This window comes from Mesoplodon mirus (assembly GCF_964341445.2).
Source record: "Mesoplodon mirus genome assembly, chromosome: 15".
Lineage (NCBI taxonomy): Eukaryota > Metazoa > Chordata > Mammalia > Artiodactyla > Ziphiidae > Mesoplodon > Mesoplodon mirus.
The window spans coordinates 15,497,493-15,514,228 of NC_138991.1; the positions used below are offsets into that span (position 1 = coordinate 15,497,493).

The following is a 16,736-nucleotide window of genomic DNA, read 5'->3' on the forward strand; positions in this document are numbered from 1 at the left end:
ATTATTTTAAATTACTACAAATTTACACACACACACACTCCCTCCCTCTCCCTCTCCTTTTCTCCTTCCCTTCCCCACCAATCTCCTTTTCCTTCTTCATACTTTCTACAACACTTACCACTATCTGACACACTAAATATTTTACTTCCTTATTTTCCTTCTTCTAAAATGAAACCTCCAAAAGGGATGAATTTTTGACTGTTCTGTTCACTACTATATCCCTAGAAGAGTGTCAAGCACATACTGGCACTCAAAGAGCTAATAAATAAATGAGTGAACAAACAGATGATAAAACAAATGAACCTGGGTCCTAACATGGGTTCAGGGACTAATCGGTTAAATAACCTCAGGTGAGTTATTCTGGCCCTCAAAAGATCTCTATCATTAGTTGTATAAACTATGACATTCCTGTTACTCTACAAAAGCAGAAACTATGTTATAGAAGAATGACATCATTTCCTCTAGACAGGTCAGTAGGACTATAGGAGAAAGCCAGGACTAGAAAGCCTCCCCAAATCCAAATCTAATGTGCAAACTAAGTTCTTATAAACAACAGAACTATGACAGAATTTAAGAGTGTAAAAATTAAGTACTCCTAAAGAGAAAATCCTTTTCTGAAAAGGAATGCAGACTCCTTAACTTATTTTTTTTTGCACATTTTTTTTTTACTGCCTCTACAAATTAAATCTCTGTGAACATTAGCAAGTGTCCATGGTTGAGGGAGAAATGTTACACAGCAGAAAGAGGAAATACACACCCTGTTTTTCCTATGAAACTTTGGAATTATGTAATATCCAGCCTCAGACAAAATTCAGAATAATCCTCTCAGAGAGACTGAAATTAGGATAATGGTTAGCCAAAGAAAAAAGACACTACAAAATAGCACTAACTGCCCTCCAGTCTAATTCTTAAATATAAAATCACAATCCCAGATAAACTAGTAAAGACAGTGCATCTTCACTGGATGACTAAATATTTCGTTTACGATTAACAAATTCAAAGTCAACAAAAGGAAAAATGGCAAGTGAATAAATAATTATTAAAGCAAAAAAGATGCCACTAATTACTTGGGGGCCCTCGGAACAGCTCAAATGTCAGTCAAAATGTTGTCTCAGACTCCTGAGGCTGTTAGCCCAGGAGCTGCCGCCAGGCACATTTAGAGGAGCTGTGAGCTGCACAATAAAATGCTCAAGCACTTTGCACTTTCAGTGAAATGACAGAATTGGATGTGTGATATTTCAAACAACTTTCCCCCGCAGACATGACCATCTGCTTCCAAGTCTACTTACGAACTCATAGTCTCCATCCTGTGGAACTTTCCAATCTGAAGAGTTCTTCAGTGGGCCAGGGACACTCTTGCCAAAGCTGTTGATTTGATTTTCCTTTTCTTTTTGTTCAAAGTATTCAAGAAAAGATGGTCTTGCAGGCTGCATGGTCTCATCCCTTCCTGAAAACCAAGAAAAACAAATGGTGAAATATAGTATCTCAGATTTCAGATAAGTTTAGTAAACGGATCTGTCTCCAGATGGGCTAAGGTCATGGAATCAGTGGCTTTTTGTTAGATAAAGAGTCCTTCAAGATTCTAGTGAAAACTATAGGAAAAAGCACAAATGCTCACTCAAAATACTTTTCATAGAATTTCAGAGGATTCATAGCCTCCCCAGGGTCCCTTTTTCTAAATGGGAAGACTTGGTGATGCAATAACTCTACATCAGCTACAAGTAATACTTTTTGGATCCCCTATAGCAAAGAGTTCCTATAACATTTAGACCGAAAACAGAGAAGCAAGCCAAAATATTTATTAATCATCTACATATATAATATGCTCTACAGGCATTAGAGTCAGGAAGGGGGGATGATATCATAGTGATTGATTTCCCTTGGCAAAATCATGATCTAATTTGACTAATGAGAAAAATAGGCATGAAAAGGAAAATCTAAGTAAATCACAACCCACTCCATGAAATATTATATAACTTTTAAAATACTATTTACAAATGGTTTATGATAAAGTTAAGGAGAAAAAATAAGATATTATATATACAGTACAATCTCAACTCCGTAAAACCATACACATAGGAGAAAAAAAAAGACTAGAAAAAAATATACCAAAATGTTAACAGGATTTGTCTCTGATAGTAGGATTATAGGTGATTTTATTAAATTCTTTTAAATATTCTTTAAAAGAAGACAGTACAGGATAAATATTAAATAGATAGAACTGATTGTAAGAGTTACATGTGCCCAGGAGATGAAGAAATCTTGCCAGATGGGTGGTCAGGGAAGACTGGTAGAAGGGCTTAGGTTAGCAGTCACATAGCACGGTAGCTATATAGCAGAGCAGAATCAGTAGTTATGTAACAGCAGTTACCATATGAGAGCAGAATACAGCAGTTACTAGTTAGAACTAGTAACAATCACAGAAAGAATAACTTTACCTGGCATGACTTAAAAACCTAGTTAGCTGAATGCACCTATTTCACGGCAGTCTAATACTGGGAAGTACAGAAGTTTTTTCTTCAGTACTTTGCATGAACATGTGGATTTATACTGCCTTTTCCCCCAGTAGCCAGAAAAAAAGACCAGAAGGTTCAAAGCCTTAAAAAGTGAATGGGTAGGGGTCCAGAAGATAAAGAACAGCAAGTGTTTCCTCTCCAAGAACCCTTGTTCCATGCAGTCTTATCTCTTGACATCTGCCTAGTCCCAGTTTCGAGACAGCGCCCTGACTGCCTCTCAGATATTTGTCATCTTACTCACCATCACCACTGCCAAGTTCAACAGCAGCCAATCTCAGATTTGCCCACTTCCAGATGCTGCCAATAGCTTACTTCACTGTTGCCCCCTCATTTATTAGGGATCAAACACAATATTTGCTAGGACCAGTCAACAGGTATGTGCTGAATGTCTGTTTTGTTTTTTCTGTTCTAGGTACGATGTTAAGTGCTTTTCACGCTTATTTTGTTACTTTTTAAATTAAATTTAAGGTATTATTTCATAATACAGTTCTGAAGGAAATGCCACAAAATAAAACTTGTAAAAATGGGGGTGTTTTGGATTTCCTGACAAGTTCGGATGGAAAGTCCTTTTGACCAGTGCCTTCCTCTGGGACCACCAGAGGAGAAGGTTGGCTCGGAGACAACTCTGCGGCAAGCCTACCCATAATCCTACACATCAAAAGGGGTGTTTAGAGGGCCTCCTGAGCCGAGCAACTGTGACAGTGCTATAGATGGCTGAAATACACAGTATGAAGTGTACTTTTATACAAAATATTCTGCGACTTCCCTGGCAGTCCAGTGGTTAAGACTTCACGCTCCCAGTGCAGGGGGTGTGGGTTTGATCCCTGGTTGGGGAACTAAGATGCCACATGGTGCAGCCATAAAACAAATCCGGACCAGATACTAGGTTCAGACCAGCTGAAGAGAATAGAAAGTCTAGAAACAAAGTAGAAAGCCCAAATGGATATCCAAACAACTGGATAGCTGTTTGAAAAAGATTAAATTGTATCCACACCTCATACCTTCAACCAGGAAAACTCCAAATGGATAAGAGCTCTAATGGTAAAAATGGAAACCATAAGTACTAGAAGAAAACATGTGTGAATGCAATGCATTTAAAACCTGAATGAGGAAAAAGGCTTTTTAACATACCATGACAAAAACCCAGATGCAATTTTTTTAAAAAAAGGATGTTTTCTTTGTGTGAAGGAAATATCACAGATTTTTAAAAATTAATAAGCACAAATAGGGACTTCCCTGGTGGTCCAGTGGTTAAGAATCCACCTTCCAATGCAGGGGACGCGGGTTCGAACCGTGGTCGGGGAACTAAGATCCCACATGCCGCAGGGCAACTAAGCCTGTGCGCCACAACTAGAGAGAAGCCCACGCACCACAAGGAAGAGCCCGCACACCGCAACGGAAGATCATGCATGCCTCAACGAAGATTCCATCTGCCGCAACTAAGACCTGATGCATGGCCAAAAATAAAATAAGTTAAAAAATAAAAATTAAGCACACATTCACTATAAGCCAAGATGAAAGACAAATGACGAACTCAAAGAAAATATTGGCAACAAGTAACCATAAAGGTTTTAAAAGAATTTTCTTTTAAAAATAAATTTTAGAGCTCTTTATATCTAAGGAAGATAAGCTCCATATGTAAAGAATTCCAAAAATTAAGGAAAAGAAGACCCCAAAAAAGGTAGAAACATGGGCTAAAGAGAGTATACACACAAAGATACCCAATTAGTCCTTAAACATGAAAAAAACGTGTAGGTTCACTCATGAGAGAAATTCAAATCAAAATTACTTGGAGATGCGATTTCTTACATTTCAATTTGGCAAAAGTCAAAAGCTTGACAATACCCTATCTGCTGGTAAGGATGTGGCAACACAGGCACTCTCATACGTTGCTGAATTTGGATGCAGAGTAGTACAAGCTCTGTGAAGGGAATCTGGCAATATTTAATTATCAAAATATGAAACTGAGGAAGGTACAAAAAATGCTGGTGTGTTGAATTTAAACCGAGGTATTAACATGAACTCATGATTTATTAAAAAAAATGTTTGCTGAGCGTCTGGAGCCTGTGCTCCGCAACAAGAGAGGCCGCGATAGTGAGAGGCCCGCGCACCGCGATGAAGAGTGGTCCCCGCTTGCCACAACTAGGGGAAGCCCTAAAAAAAAAAAAAAATGTTTGCTGAGCTTTTTTTATTAAAAGGTCTTGAAGCAATGGCTACCCCATTAGCAATGAGCACACCTAGCACTCAGATTTTGGTTTCCAAATACCATTCCCCAACGCAAGGAGCTAAGCCTTCTTAAGAGAAAGAGCTGATTCCAGGTCTAGGGCAGGAAAAGTACACAGTGAGCCTGGAATATCTTTTTGTGCCAAAAAAAACCAAGTACTCACAAACTGATACGGACATATCAACAGGACACAGAAGCCACCTTGAGAGGCTCCCACCGGTAAATTTTGGGACACTGAGCATCAAAACCAAAACAAAACAAAACAAAAGACATGGAATAAAAAGAGTCCATGAGCTCAGAGTAATAATCTAAAAGTGAAGGGGGTTAGGAGAGAAGGGAAAAGCCCTTCTTTAGAAAAATCACCACCTGACAACTGTATTGTGGTAATAAAAGAGGATACAGTTGACTCTGTATCTGCAGGTTCCGCAGCTCTGGATTCAACCAACCAGGACTCGAAAACATTAAAAAAAAAAAAAAAAATCCAGAAAGTTCCAAAAAGCAAAACTAGAATTTGCTCCAAGCCAGCAACTGTTTACATGTCATTTACATTATATTTACAACTATTTACATAACATTTACATTGTATTAGGTATTATAAGTAATCTAGAGATGATTTAAAGTATACAGGAAGATATATGAAGGTTATATGCAAATACTATGCTGCTTCATATAAGGGACTTGAGCATCTGCAAGCATCTGTGGATTTTGGTACCCATGGTGGGTCCTGGAAACAATCCCCCACCTATACCAAGGGACAACTTTATCCTCTTTCTTAGGAAATACACACAAAACAGAATATCTCCTTTTTTTGAAGATACACACAATATTTGAGGGTAAGCTGTAAATATCATGCATCAATCTCTCCTCATTACTTCTGTCATTTCATGTCTGTTTACACAGCCTTCTCTATAAATGCACAAAGAAATGACTGAAATGTGTTCATCCATAAAAATGGTAACTTCTGGAGAGAAATAACAGGTAATTATGTTCTTCTGTGGAACTGTTACAAAAACCATAAAGACATAATTTAAAAAAAAATCATATCCAACAATAAAAATTGTATAATTGGTACAATATACTTCTATGATGCCTCAGTAATTCCCTTCAGTTGCAATACAGGTGGATTTTAGAAATTCAAGTCTCTAAACCAGAGATGAAACACTAACAATAAGATTTCTATGGTCTAAATCTAAACTATGTCATAAAGATCAAAGAAACATCTCCTAAGCTAGAGTATAATTGTTTGTCTAATTTCTATCACTGTTTAGATGAGAAAATGAGAACATTTGCTTTCTACATATTTGAATTCCTCTATATTTGATAACAATAGCCCTTTGCAACTCACTTAAAGATCTCTAATATTTTTGGAGTTAAAATACCTAATATTCTTTGTCCCTTTCAACAACTACGGGTCACAAATAAGAAACTCTATCTAAAATGCCTTTCCTTTCACCTTTTGATATCAGTATCAGGAACGTGATTATACCTAATATTTATTAGAAATCAATGTTCCCAAAACTATAGTGAATTTTGTAATATGAGAAGTTTTTAATCTAATCACACATTCAGGTATAACCCAGGAGTAAAACGGACACACATATAAGAAACTTAATTATAGTGAAATGATTAGTTAAATGGTTACGTGTACAGGATTACAGAATAGCTAAAATTGATTTTGGAGGCAGCACAATACACTACAAAAGTCCCTAACCTGGGGTTCAAAGATCTAGATTCTGGTCCTGACTATATGATCTTGATTAAACCATAGGTTCCAATCTAAAAAAGAAGCCATGAACCATATTATTTCTAGTGTCCCATTGCAGCTGTGAAAATTCCATGATACTATCACTTGACAGTGGCTTATGACAACATATTTCTGCCTAGGTACTGATAAACATTCAAAAGGAATTCTTACTCCAGAGGGATGATGACACTTGATCGTCTCTAATCTAAAATATGCCACAAATTAGATGTGCGTGGACATAAACCAAAGACCAGACCTACTCAACAAATACTTGTGACAAGACTGTCTCTGATTCTTTGAGTTTCTTTTTGTTGTTGTTAGTGGTGTTTGGGGGCTTTTTAAAAATAGATGGAAGGGCTTCCCTGGTGGCGCAGTGGTTGAGAATCCGCCTGCCGATGCAGGGGACACGGGTTCGTGCCCCGGTCTGGGAAGATCCCACATGCCGCGGAGCGGCTGGGCCCATGAGCCATGGCCACTGAGCCTGCACGTTTGGAGCCTGTGCTCTGCAACGGGAGAGGCCACAACAGTGAGAGGGCCATGTACCGCAAAAAAATAAAACAATAAAAAATAAATAAAAATAGATGGAAGAGGTGACTAAATTCTCCTTGGCCCAAAACTGTAATAAAAATATCATCAATAGATGTAGGTTATTAAAATGTTTTATATAACTAAAGCTGAAGAAATGAATGAATCAACTGATAGGGGAAGACACCTCAACTGGCAAGAAATAACATGCATTCAAAAACAGGTGTATTTTTGATCCCTGTATTTAGTGATTCCAGAAGTTAACTGTTTACACCACAATGATTCCTTATATGTGAGGGCGCTTCACCACTGTACTTAGTTTATTGGAGGAAATAGCACTTCTATTGTGACCTACATTTTCTTAATAACACTGTAATTAATTAGAGCACCTCTTCACAGTTTGACTTTATAGACTGATAATAATTTTCAGTAAACAGATCTGCATTACTATCACAATTAGTATCTACAATAGCATGTTTGCAAAAACGGCCTCTATAATTCCCTCCAAGTAGCCTTGGTATCCTCGCCCTTTACTAGTGCCCTCCCACAGTGACTCTAGGCCTGGCCGTGTGACTTGCTATGGCCCCTGCAATAGCAAATTTATTGCAAGCAGGGACTTGAAAAGTGCTTGCACATCCTATTACCATATAAATAAACCTAGTGGGCGTGCTAGATGGCAGAATACTATGTGGAGAGAGGCCTTGACCAGGTGGTCTTAGCTGAGGCCTTCAGGAGTCAGCCAGCTCCAGCTGACCACTAGTTTGTTTTTTTTTTAATTTACTTATTTATTTATTTTTGGCTGTTTTGGGTCTTCGTTGCTGTGCACAGGCTTCTCATTGTGGTGGCTTCTCTTGTTGCAGAGCATGGGCTCTAGGCGTGCAGGCTTCAGCAGTTGTGGCATGCAGGCTCAGTACTTGTGGCTTGCGGGCTCTAGAGCGCAGGCTCAGTAGCTGTGGTGCACAGGTTTAGTTGCTCCACTTCCTGGAGCAGGGCTCGAACCCGTGTCCCCTGCGTTGGCAGGCGGATTCCTAACCACTGCGCCACCAAGGAAGTCCCTGACCACTAGGTTTTGAGGTGGTTTGCTACACAGAAAAACTAACTGATACAGTATCTGAGATCTGTCTCAATCTCTCTCCATCACACCCACACACACCAATCTATATCTACAAAAAGAGTTCCAGTCTTTAGGAACTCAGGTTTCAAGTTCAACTAACATTGATTGAATACTTTCTAAGTTTCAGGTTTTCTACCAGATGCTTCCACAGGATGTTGCCATCCACACTTCATGAACACCACGTAAATAAAGTAGGAGGGAGGAGGATCTGTGCTTGTGGGCACTTACCAAGTGCTACACAATGTATCATTTCGTTTCATCCTACCATGTTTTGAGGTATGTACTATTGTTTCCACTTTCTAGATGAGAAATTTGCCTACGGTTATACAAGGATAGGATCTGAACCCTGATCATCAGGCTTTAAGGCTGGCAAGCTGCCTTTCATATTGCAAATTCTCTAAAATCAAAATGAGAATTCTTGACATATCCAAACTGCCATTAGGTTGAGCATAGAAAGACTAGGGGAATGGAATTTTCCCAGTAACCTTATCCCTGGACTCTTCTTTCGGCACTCCTGAGCGAGACCATCAAGCGGTGCTGAAAAGTGTGAGAGAATCATTCCCAGCTGACTAAAGGCAATGCTGTCCCCAGGGCTTCTGCTGGCTGGTGGGCTTTCTGTTTCAATGTGAGCCAGGGTATTTTTTTTTCAGACATATCCCAGGAAATGAAGACGTTCCACTGAATGATAATACCAGAAACCTGAAGCCGCTGGGAGAATGAACTCAGTAGAAAAGTCGAACTTTGAAAACAGCCATGTCTTGCTCTGATTCTTTTATCTGATGCAGGAATGCATGAATTCCTGTACTATGACTGGCCCGTTCTTCTTTGTAAGCAGCATCTGGCAAGCTAAATGGACAATCTGTCAAAGTCCACAAAGGGGCAAATTCATTAGCAACTGTATCTTATATTTATTTTTCTTTGAAAAATGCTATGTGGGACTTCCCTGGTGGTCCAGTGGTTAAGAATCTGGCTTCCAATGCAGGGGACGTGGGTTCAATCCCTGGTTGGGGAACTAAGATCCCACATGCCGTGGGGCAACTAAGCCCACACGCAACAACTGCTGAGCCCGTGCACTCTAGAGCCTGTACGCCACAACTAGAGAGCCTGAATGCCACAACTACTGAGCCCATGTGCCAAACTAGAGAGAAGCCCATGCACTGCAACGAAGATCCCGTGTGCCGCGACTACGACCTGGCACAGCCAAATAAATAAATAAATAAATAAATTTTAAAGTTCTAAAACTAGATTGTAAACAAATCGGGTATATCCTTACAATGGAATATTATTCAGCCATAAACACTGATGAACCTTGAAAACATTAAACTAAGTGAAAGAAGCCAAATACAAAGACCACATTTTATATGGTTCCATTTATATAAAATGTTCAGAATAGGCAAATCCTTAGAGACAGAAAGCATGTGAATGGCTGCCTGGGGATGGAGGAAAGGGTAATGAGAAGTGACTGCTAACAGGTTTGTGGTGTCTTTGGGGGATGATGAAAATGTCTGGAATTTGACAGTGGTTATGATTGCACAACCCTGCTAATATATTTTTAAAAACCACAGAACTGTACCTTAAAATGGTGAATTTTATATGTGAATTATATCTCAATTAAAAATAATAAATTTTTAAAAATTAGACTGTGGTGATGGTTGCATAACTCCGTAAATATACTAAAAACCACTGAATTGTATGCTTTAAATGAGTGAATTATATATCAATAAATTTTTTAAAAAAAAACAGAAAGATCCCTTTTCTCTACTCTTTACTTTTATTTCTGGATTCACATGAACTATAACACAATGCCAAGGTAGTCATAATTGGCCAGGAGCTTGACCAAAGATGGAGGCCCATCTTTTCCTTCGGAATGACCAACTACTAGACATTAAACTTTATGCCCTTCCATTTTAAATATTCATTTTCAAGACTGTCACCAAGTGAACCACAATGGTCAACCTACTCTTTCCTTAATTTCTACAATTTTCTACCTGTTCAAAGTAGAGAACTCGGAAAAGCCTACATTTTCTTCTCTGTTTCAAGCATGAATACTTGCAAGAAAACAACTCAAATAATCTCTCATGTTTTCTTCTGGCTTGGAAAAATATGCCTTATCATAGGGTTGTTTGTTTTGTTTTTTAATCTAACATTTATTATGTGTGTGGTTTTTGGTTTTGGTTTTGTGACTGGGCATCTAAGTGCTTTACATGTATTATTAATTCATTTAATTACACAAGTTACTATCCAAGTTTCTGTATGTGGCCATAAATATTCCTTTGAATGTTCTTTGAAACCACTAAGAATTGCCAGAACTATAAGTTATAAGGTTCCCCAGAGTCTAACTTTTGAATAACTCTTCCAGGAACTAGTTTTGGTAACTGCCTCTGTGTAAATTGACTTGACTTCTGGGCAATGAAGCTCTGGATCTTTAAGTCTAGTGTGCTACCATGTATATTCGAAGAGATCTAAATCCAGATTTCAAAGGGTTTCTAACTAGAGCAATAGAGGCAGCACATCTAAAAAGATACATACAAAAGGTTCACTGGTGAGAACGATCCATACCTTGGTTATTGCAACAACTTCCTAATTGGTCTCACTGTTTCCAGTCTTTTCAAACTCCGTATCATCCAACTGACTGTCCTAAAAAACCACTTTGTTATATCACTTTTCTGATCAAAATGTCTTTATATTACCCTATTACCAACAAAGTCAAGTTCAAACTTCTTACTTTGGCATTCAAGGTCCTCCAATATCTGGTCAACACCCACTTCAGCCAAACTGAATGTTCAACATATATCCCCTCCTTTCTGACTCTGTACCTGCCTGGAATATTGTCCCCAGCCTTTCTGTATATCTAAGTTCTCACAAATCCTTCAACATTTTCCTGAACCACTTACCCAGCATTTGTCTTATTATTATATTACTACCTTTACATGTAGAGGCCCTATCTCCTCAACTAAGTTATATCAACATCAAACACCACTATCTGAGGCACCCAAAGTAATGTTCCAGGCATGTAAGGAATTAGAAAGAACGGTAATAGTACAGTAGGCACTCCATACATATTAGATAATGACAAATGTTATCTTCCCCGTTTAACCTACAAACTCCTGGTCAGCAGAAAACATGTCATTTGGTTTTTGTACACTACACAGTAATGACACATAGTGACTACCTAATAAATACTTTTTAGTGGGTATTAAATATTTATTTTTAACAAATACTGGTTCCAAGCTGATATTTTTTTAGAGCATAAACACTTAAGAGAATCATCTACTTTTTCTTTGGGACTCATTTAAATTCATCAAAATGTATCTCCATTTTCTTGCTGAGCAAGAGTAAGCAGGTCAGAACAGCTTAGAGCACCAGAAAAATATATTCCCCTAACTGATCAAAACTGATTTACCTGCTTCTTGGGCATAAGAGCCAAAGTATATCTTTTGGGCTTTTTCCTTTATTCTTCATTACTACCATGCTACTGCTCTCTTTTGGAAAATAGATTTCCCCCATGGCTATTCTTGGCTCTCCTTTTACCAATTTAACTCTAATGGAGAAGCACCTTATCTTCCTCAAAATACAGGCCTTGAGCCTTTCAGCCATGTCACACTGAGATCTGGTACTTTCATATCCTAACACGTGGTCTGGCAGGTGGTTTGAATGAATTTTCAGGCACCACGTGTCTGTGCTTTTTGGCTTATCCCAAAAGAATCAAGAATGTTAACGGTTTCCAAAGATAAAAGTGAGCCCAGCATCTGGACATAATTAGAAAAACTGCACAAACAATTAGGATTTAGCCTCCACTCTGGCAGGATGACCTTGAATTATCTGTGCAACTGTGAGAAAAGTCTGAGGACCAAGATCTCTGCTCTTCTGCTGTAAATCCCACCCTAGAGGGAGATTCTGATAAATGCACAGTGAACCCCACTGATTATCTTTCAGGGATGGAAAAAAAAAACCCAGTCAGTAATAAATTTCACAGTGTTAAGATAACAGTTTGAAACTTCACAAAGGAAGGCTCACATAGATTCAAAGTCTAGCCTTCTTTATAATCTACCATCTTATATTTTGAGCTACTGCTTAACAGATTCTCAAAACATGTTATCCTGTTACCAAGGAATTTGAATCAATCTCTGTCTCTCTCTCCTCAGCACATTTTAAAAACATTACTGAAACTGACAAGTGACCTTCCTTTAGATCAACCATCTTCATGCCAGTGCTTAGACACAGAAGTGGCACTTACAAAACACCATTAATACCAAGGGTACAAACTAAAAAAAGTAAAACACATGACTAGCAAGAGAAAAGGAGTTAGGATGTAGAAAAGTATCTCAGGTTGAAGGAATTTTTAGGTCCAATGAAAAAAACCACTGTCATACACTAAAAGACCCATTACTTACTATATACTTACTATACTACTTACCATTTTTAAGCATTTCTATGCTAAGCGTTTTCCATATCTATCTCCTATCATCTTAACAACCTGACAAAATAGGAACTTTTATGCTTCACTTTTTCAGGATAGGAAACTGAGGCTCAAAAAAGGAAACGGCTTGTCAAAGCTGACAAAGTTTATAGAATTCTGAGCCAAGTTTCAAATCAAAGACTCTGATTCCAAAAATTAATGTTCTTTCCGCTACTCCTTTTTCTTTCTCCTACCCTTATTGAGAGATATGTTTCTAACCAAACTACATTTTAAGTTTTAGCTTTGGTACGTATAAGCACACTAATGCTATGTGAAATTCTCATATGATGCTGATGGTGAGTGGCAAAGACACATGGACACTTAATATTCTCTGACGATAGTTTTAAACATCCTGAGGGGATCTGAAATCAGACAGTAAGGCTATTGTAGTAAAAGAAGCATTAAAATACCTGTAGTACTTTATGTCCTAGTAACTGTCCTTGCAAATGTTATAATCTGAGTCAGAGAGAATGAGACAGAGAACGCACAAGGGAGTCACTGTTATAACAATCCCCTTCAAAAAACTGCAGGTGGAAAGAAGATAGGCTGTGAGTCAAGAATTTCCATCTTACACAGCTCTGAAATTAGCATCTGACCAATGGTGTTGAAAAAAAATCATTTTAACAAGATCCTAGACTTTGGTTTTAACATGAGGAAACTCACAGCAACAATAGGTGCCTTCGTGAGACCTAGGACTTTCTGGGAAACTATAAGTACGTAACGTTTTTACCACATAATACTATCACAGCAGTTTACCCAAAACATGGTTCTGAGTTGATCTAACTTAATTATGCCACGATGCTTTAAGATTCTATTTCAAAGAGATTCATTAGAATACAATTAGAAATTTAAGTTTGAAATAGAAATCATCCACTCACTCCCTTTAGTTCACTGAGTCTAATTTAAAATTCTTGAGTCAGTGGAAACAATCTTTCAACTCAGTGGTCCAAGTTCTGCATCCCCGGTGGCCTAATAAGCCTGGAGATAAGGAGGGGGAACCGGCTGCCATGTATCTCTTGGGAAGGCAGTGAGGACAAGAAAACCATATCGTAGCCAATGAGTCTTGGAAGGGAAAACTGTTGCCTGTCAAATCTTTAGTAGATGAGGTACATATTTTAAGTGGCCATCCTTTGGCTTGTCATTTCCTAATTTGGGGCAAAAGTATTTAACTGCTAAACTACAAATTTATGCAATTCGGGATCAGTTGCTCCAGGATTCTTTTTGTTATCTCTGCCTCTGAAAAAAGAACTTTTTTTGTTGTTTTCAAGGACAAAACATATTTTGATATTTAAAGTATTATTAAAGTATAATAATGTAGTTTATTTGACAACAAATTTTTAATATGTTTTGAAAGCTTGGATTCTTTCTCTACTTATAATATAGAAGTTCTCATTTTTGCTCCTAAATATCTTATTTGATAACGATCAACTAAAACAGGAGAAATTCTCTCCCTTTCAAAAAAAAATGTTCGCTTGATAATGAAATGGTGAAACAATTTTTCTGTATATTAAGACACACCAAAAAAAACCCCACATATAATTTAATATAAAATACATGGATGGCAATATGTACAAAATTTCATTATTTTCATAGTACTACTAATAATATTCAGTGTCCAACATATTACTTTGAATGACATTATTAATAATTAATATAACTGAATCAGCTTGCTGTATACTTGAAACACATTATAAAATACCTATACCTCAACGTAAAAAATGGACACAATATAATTTTTTTTCAATAAAAGGATTGTTAATTTAAAAAATTAACATTTTCCTAAACCTGTGTGATATGCTTGGTTGTCTAAAGCACAAATTTCTGTCAATATTAATGACATGTAATAGCTGAATCAGTAAAAACGAACAACCTCAAGATACTATTTTATTAGGAAACTCTTAAGTAAAACTCTTTCAAATTTATGAACTATCCCAAGTTAGCCTTTTGAGGTTTATTTCTAAAAACTGAAAATCATTAATTAAAAATCATGTAATGTTTTATATTGACATATCAGATATACAAAACCTTCCAATGTTACAAAGACTATCCAGATAACCTTCACCCAGATTCCTCAAATGTTAACATTTTATTACATTTGCATTATCATACTTCAGTCAATCAATCTACCTAGCTATAAAACCTTGTCTGTTTATTATCACAGCTATGAGTCTTGATAATCCAAACACCAACATCACAAAAGCCTTAGGTTTGAAGATCCTAGAAATAGGTGTCAAAAGACAAGAAAGGCAGGCTTTTCACAATATTTAACAAGAAGCCCTGTACCACAGAGCAATGAGGACTAGAAGTCAAAGGTTTGTCATCTAGGGTGACTTTAGACAAGACACTGAACTTTTAACTTGAACTTCCTCATTCTGTATGGCAGGAAGCTCATAACTAGTGGACCCATATCTCAGGGAAGGTGTGAAAGTCAAATATAAAAGGAACAATTCCCAGGAAGAGTTAACAATTCTAAATCTATATGCATCAGACAACGCAACCGCAAAATATAAAAGTCCTCCCCCCCAAAATATAAATCTCAAAATTAACAAAAATTGACAAATCACAATCACAGAGTAACAATTTTAACATATGTCCCTCAGAAACCAAAAGATCAAGTATCAAAAATTAGTGGGGAATAGCTATATTTGAAGACAATTAACAAGCTAAATCTACTGTATATATATATATAGATTCCTACAAACAATTAGAAAACACACATTCTTTCTAAGGCACACAAACAACACTTAACAAAAATTACTGACATATTAGGCCACAAATGTCACAAGAAAACATCAGAAAACTGGTATCGGGGACTTCCCTGGCGGTCCAGTGGTTAAGACTTCACCTTCCAATGCAGGGGGTGAGGGTTTGATCCCTGGTTGGGGAGCTAAGATCCCACATGCCTGGCAGCCAAAAAACCAAAACATAAAACAGAAGCAATATTGTAACAAATTCAATAAAGACTTTTAAAATGGTCGACATCAAAAACTCTTAAAAAAAAAAACTGGTATCACACAGACTGTGTTCTTTAGCCACAATTCTCTGAAATTGAAAATTAAAAATAAGCAGTTAAAAAAATTCATACAATTTGGTTTTAAAAGCACTTCTGAATAATTCATGGGTTAAAAAAGAAATATGTAATAAGCACAAAGCATCACAAGCTGGGAAAAAGTATTTACAATGTGCCACATATGAAACTTATGGTATGCAGCGAAAACTGAACTTAGAGAAACAATTACAATGTTACCTGAATACATTAGTAAGCAAGAAAATTAAACAGCTAAGTGTTCAACTCAAAAATCAAAGAATAAAATTTAACAACAATTTTGATTAGAAAAGAAATCTCTTAAACTAAAAATAGACCTGATAATGGGTACCTACACCAAACCTACTACAAAATCAAACTTGATGGTAAATTATTAGAAGAATTTTCTTTAAGATAAGGAATAAGACAAAAATGCCCACTACCACCTCTATTATTGCAAGTTTTAGTAAGATAGAAAAATATAAAGATCAAAAGGAAAAACTAATTCACAATTAGACTGTCTTCATAAAAAACTCCAGAAAACCTATTAGAACAAAAAATATCCATAAGAATTAATTTAACAAAAGATCTAAAACATCTTTATAGATATAATTATAAAGTTATCTACAAAAAGAAGATATAAGCCAAACAGATGGAAAGATAAACCATGTTCATGAATAGAAAGAATTAACATCATAAAGATGGCAATTCTGCCTAATTAATCTGTGTATTCAATGCAATTCAGTCAAAACTCCAGTGGTATTTTACAAAATTTGATACACCAATGCTAAAATTTATAAATTTATTTATTTTTATTTATTTTTGGCTGCATTGGGTCTTCGTTGCTGCAGGCGGGCTTTCCCTAGTTTCAGTGAGTGGGGGTTACTCTTGGTTGCAGTGCACTGGTTTCTCATTGCAGTGGCTTCTCTTGTTGTGGAGCACGGGCTCTAGGCACACGGGCTTCAGTAGTTGTGGCACACGGGTTCAGTAGTTGTGGCTTGCGGGCTCTAGAGCACAGGCTCAGTAGTTGTGGCACACAGGCTTAGTTGCTCCGTGGCATGTGGGATCTTCCCAGACCAGGGCTCGAACCCGTGTCCCCTGCATTGGCAGGCGGATTCTTAACCACTGA

The 16,736-nt window shown here is 37.2% G+C and overlaps 1 protein-coding gene across 1 annotated transcript in view; it reads right to left on the minus strand.

The window, feature by feature from the left end:
• STK4 (serine/threonine kinase 4) overlaps positions 1-16,736 on the minus strand; it is a 98,689-nt gene that overhangs the window by 38,564 nt on the left and 43,389 nt on the right. Inside the window, exon 10 of the mRNA XM_082645398.1 lies at positions 1,290-1,447. Within this exon, the coding sequence (XP_082501524.1) occupies positions 1,290-1,447 (158 nt within the window). The remainder of the gene's footprint in view (positions 1-1,289; positions 1,448-16,736) is intronic.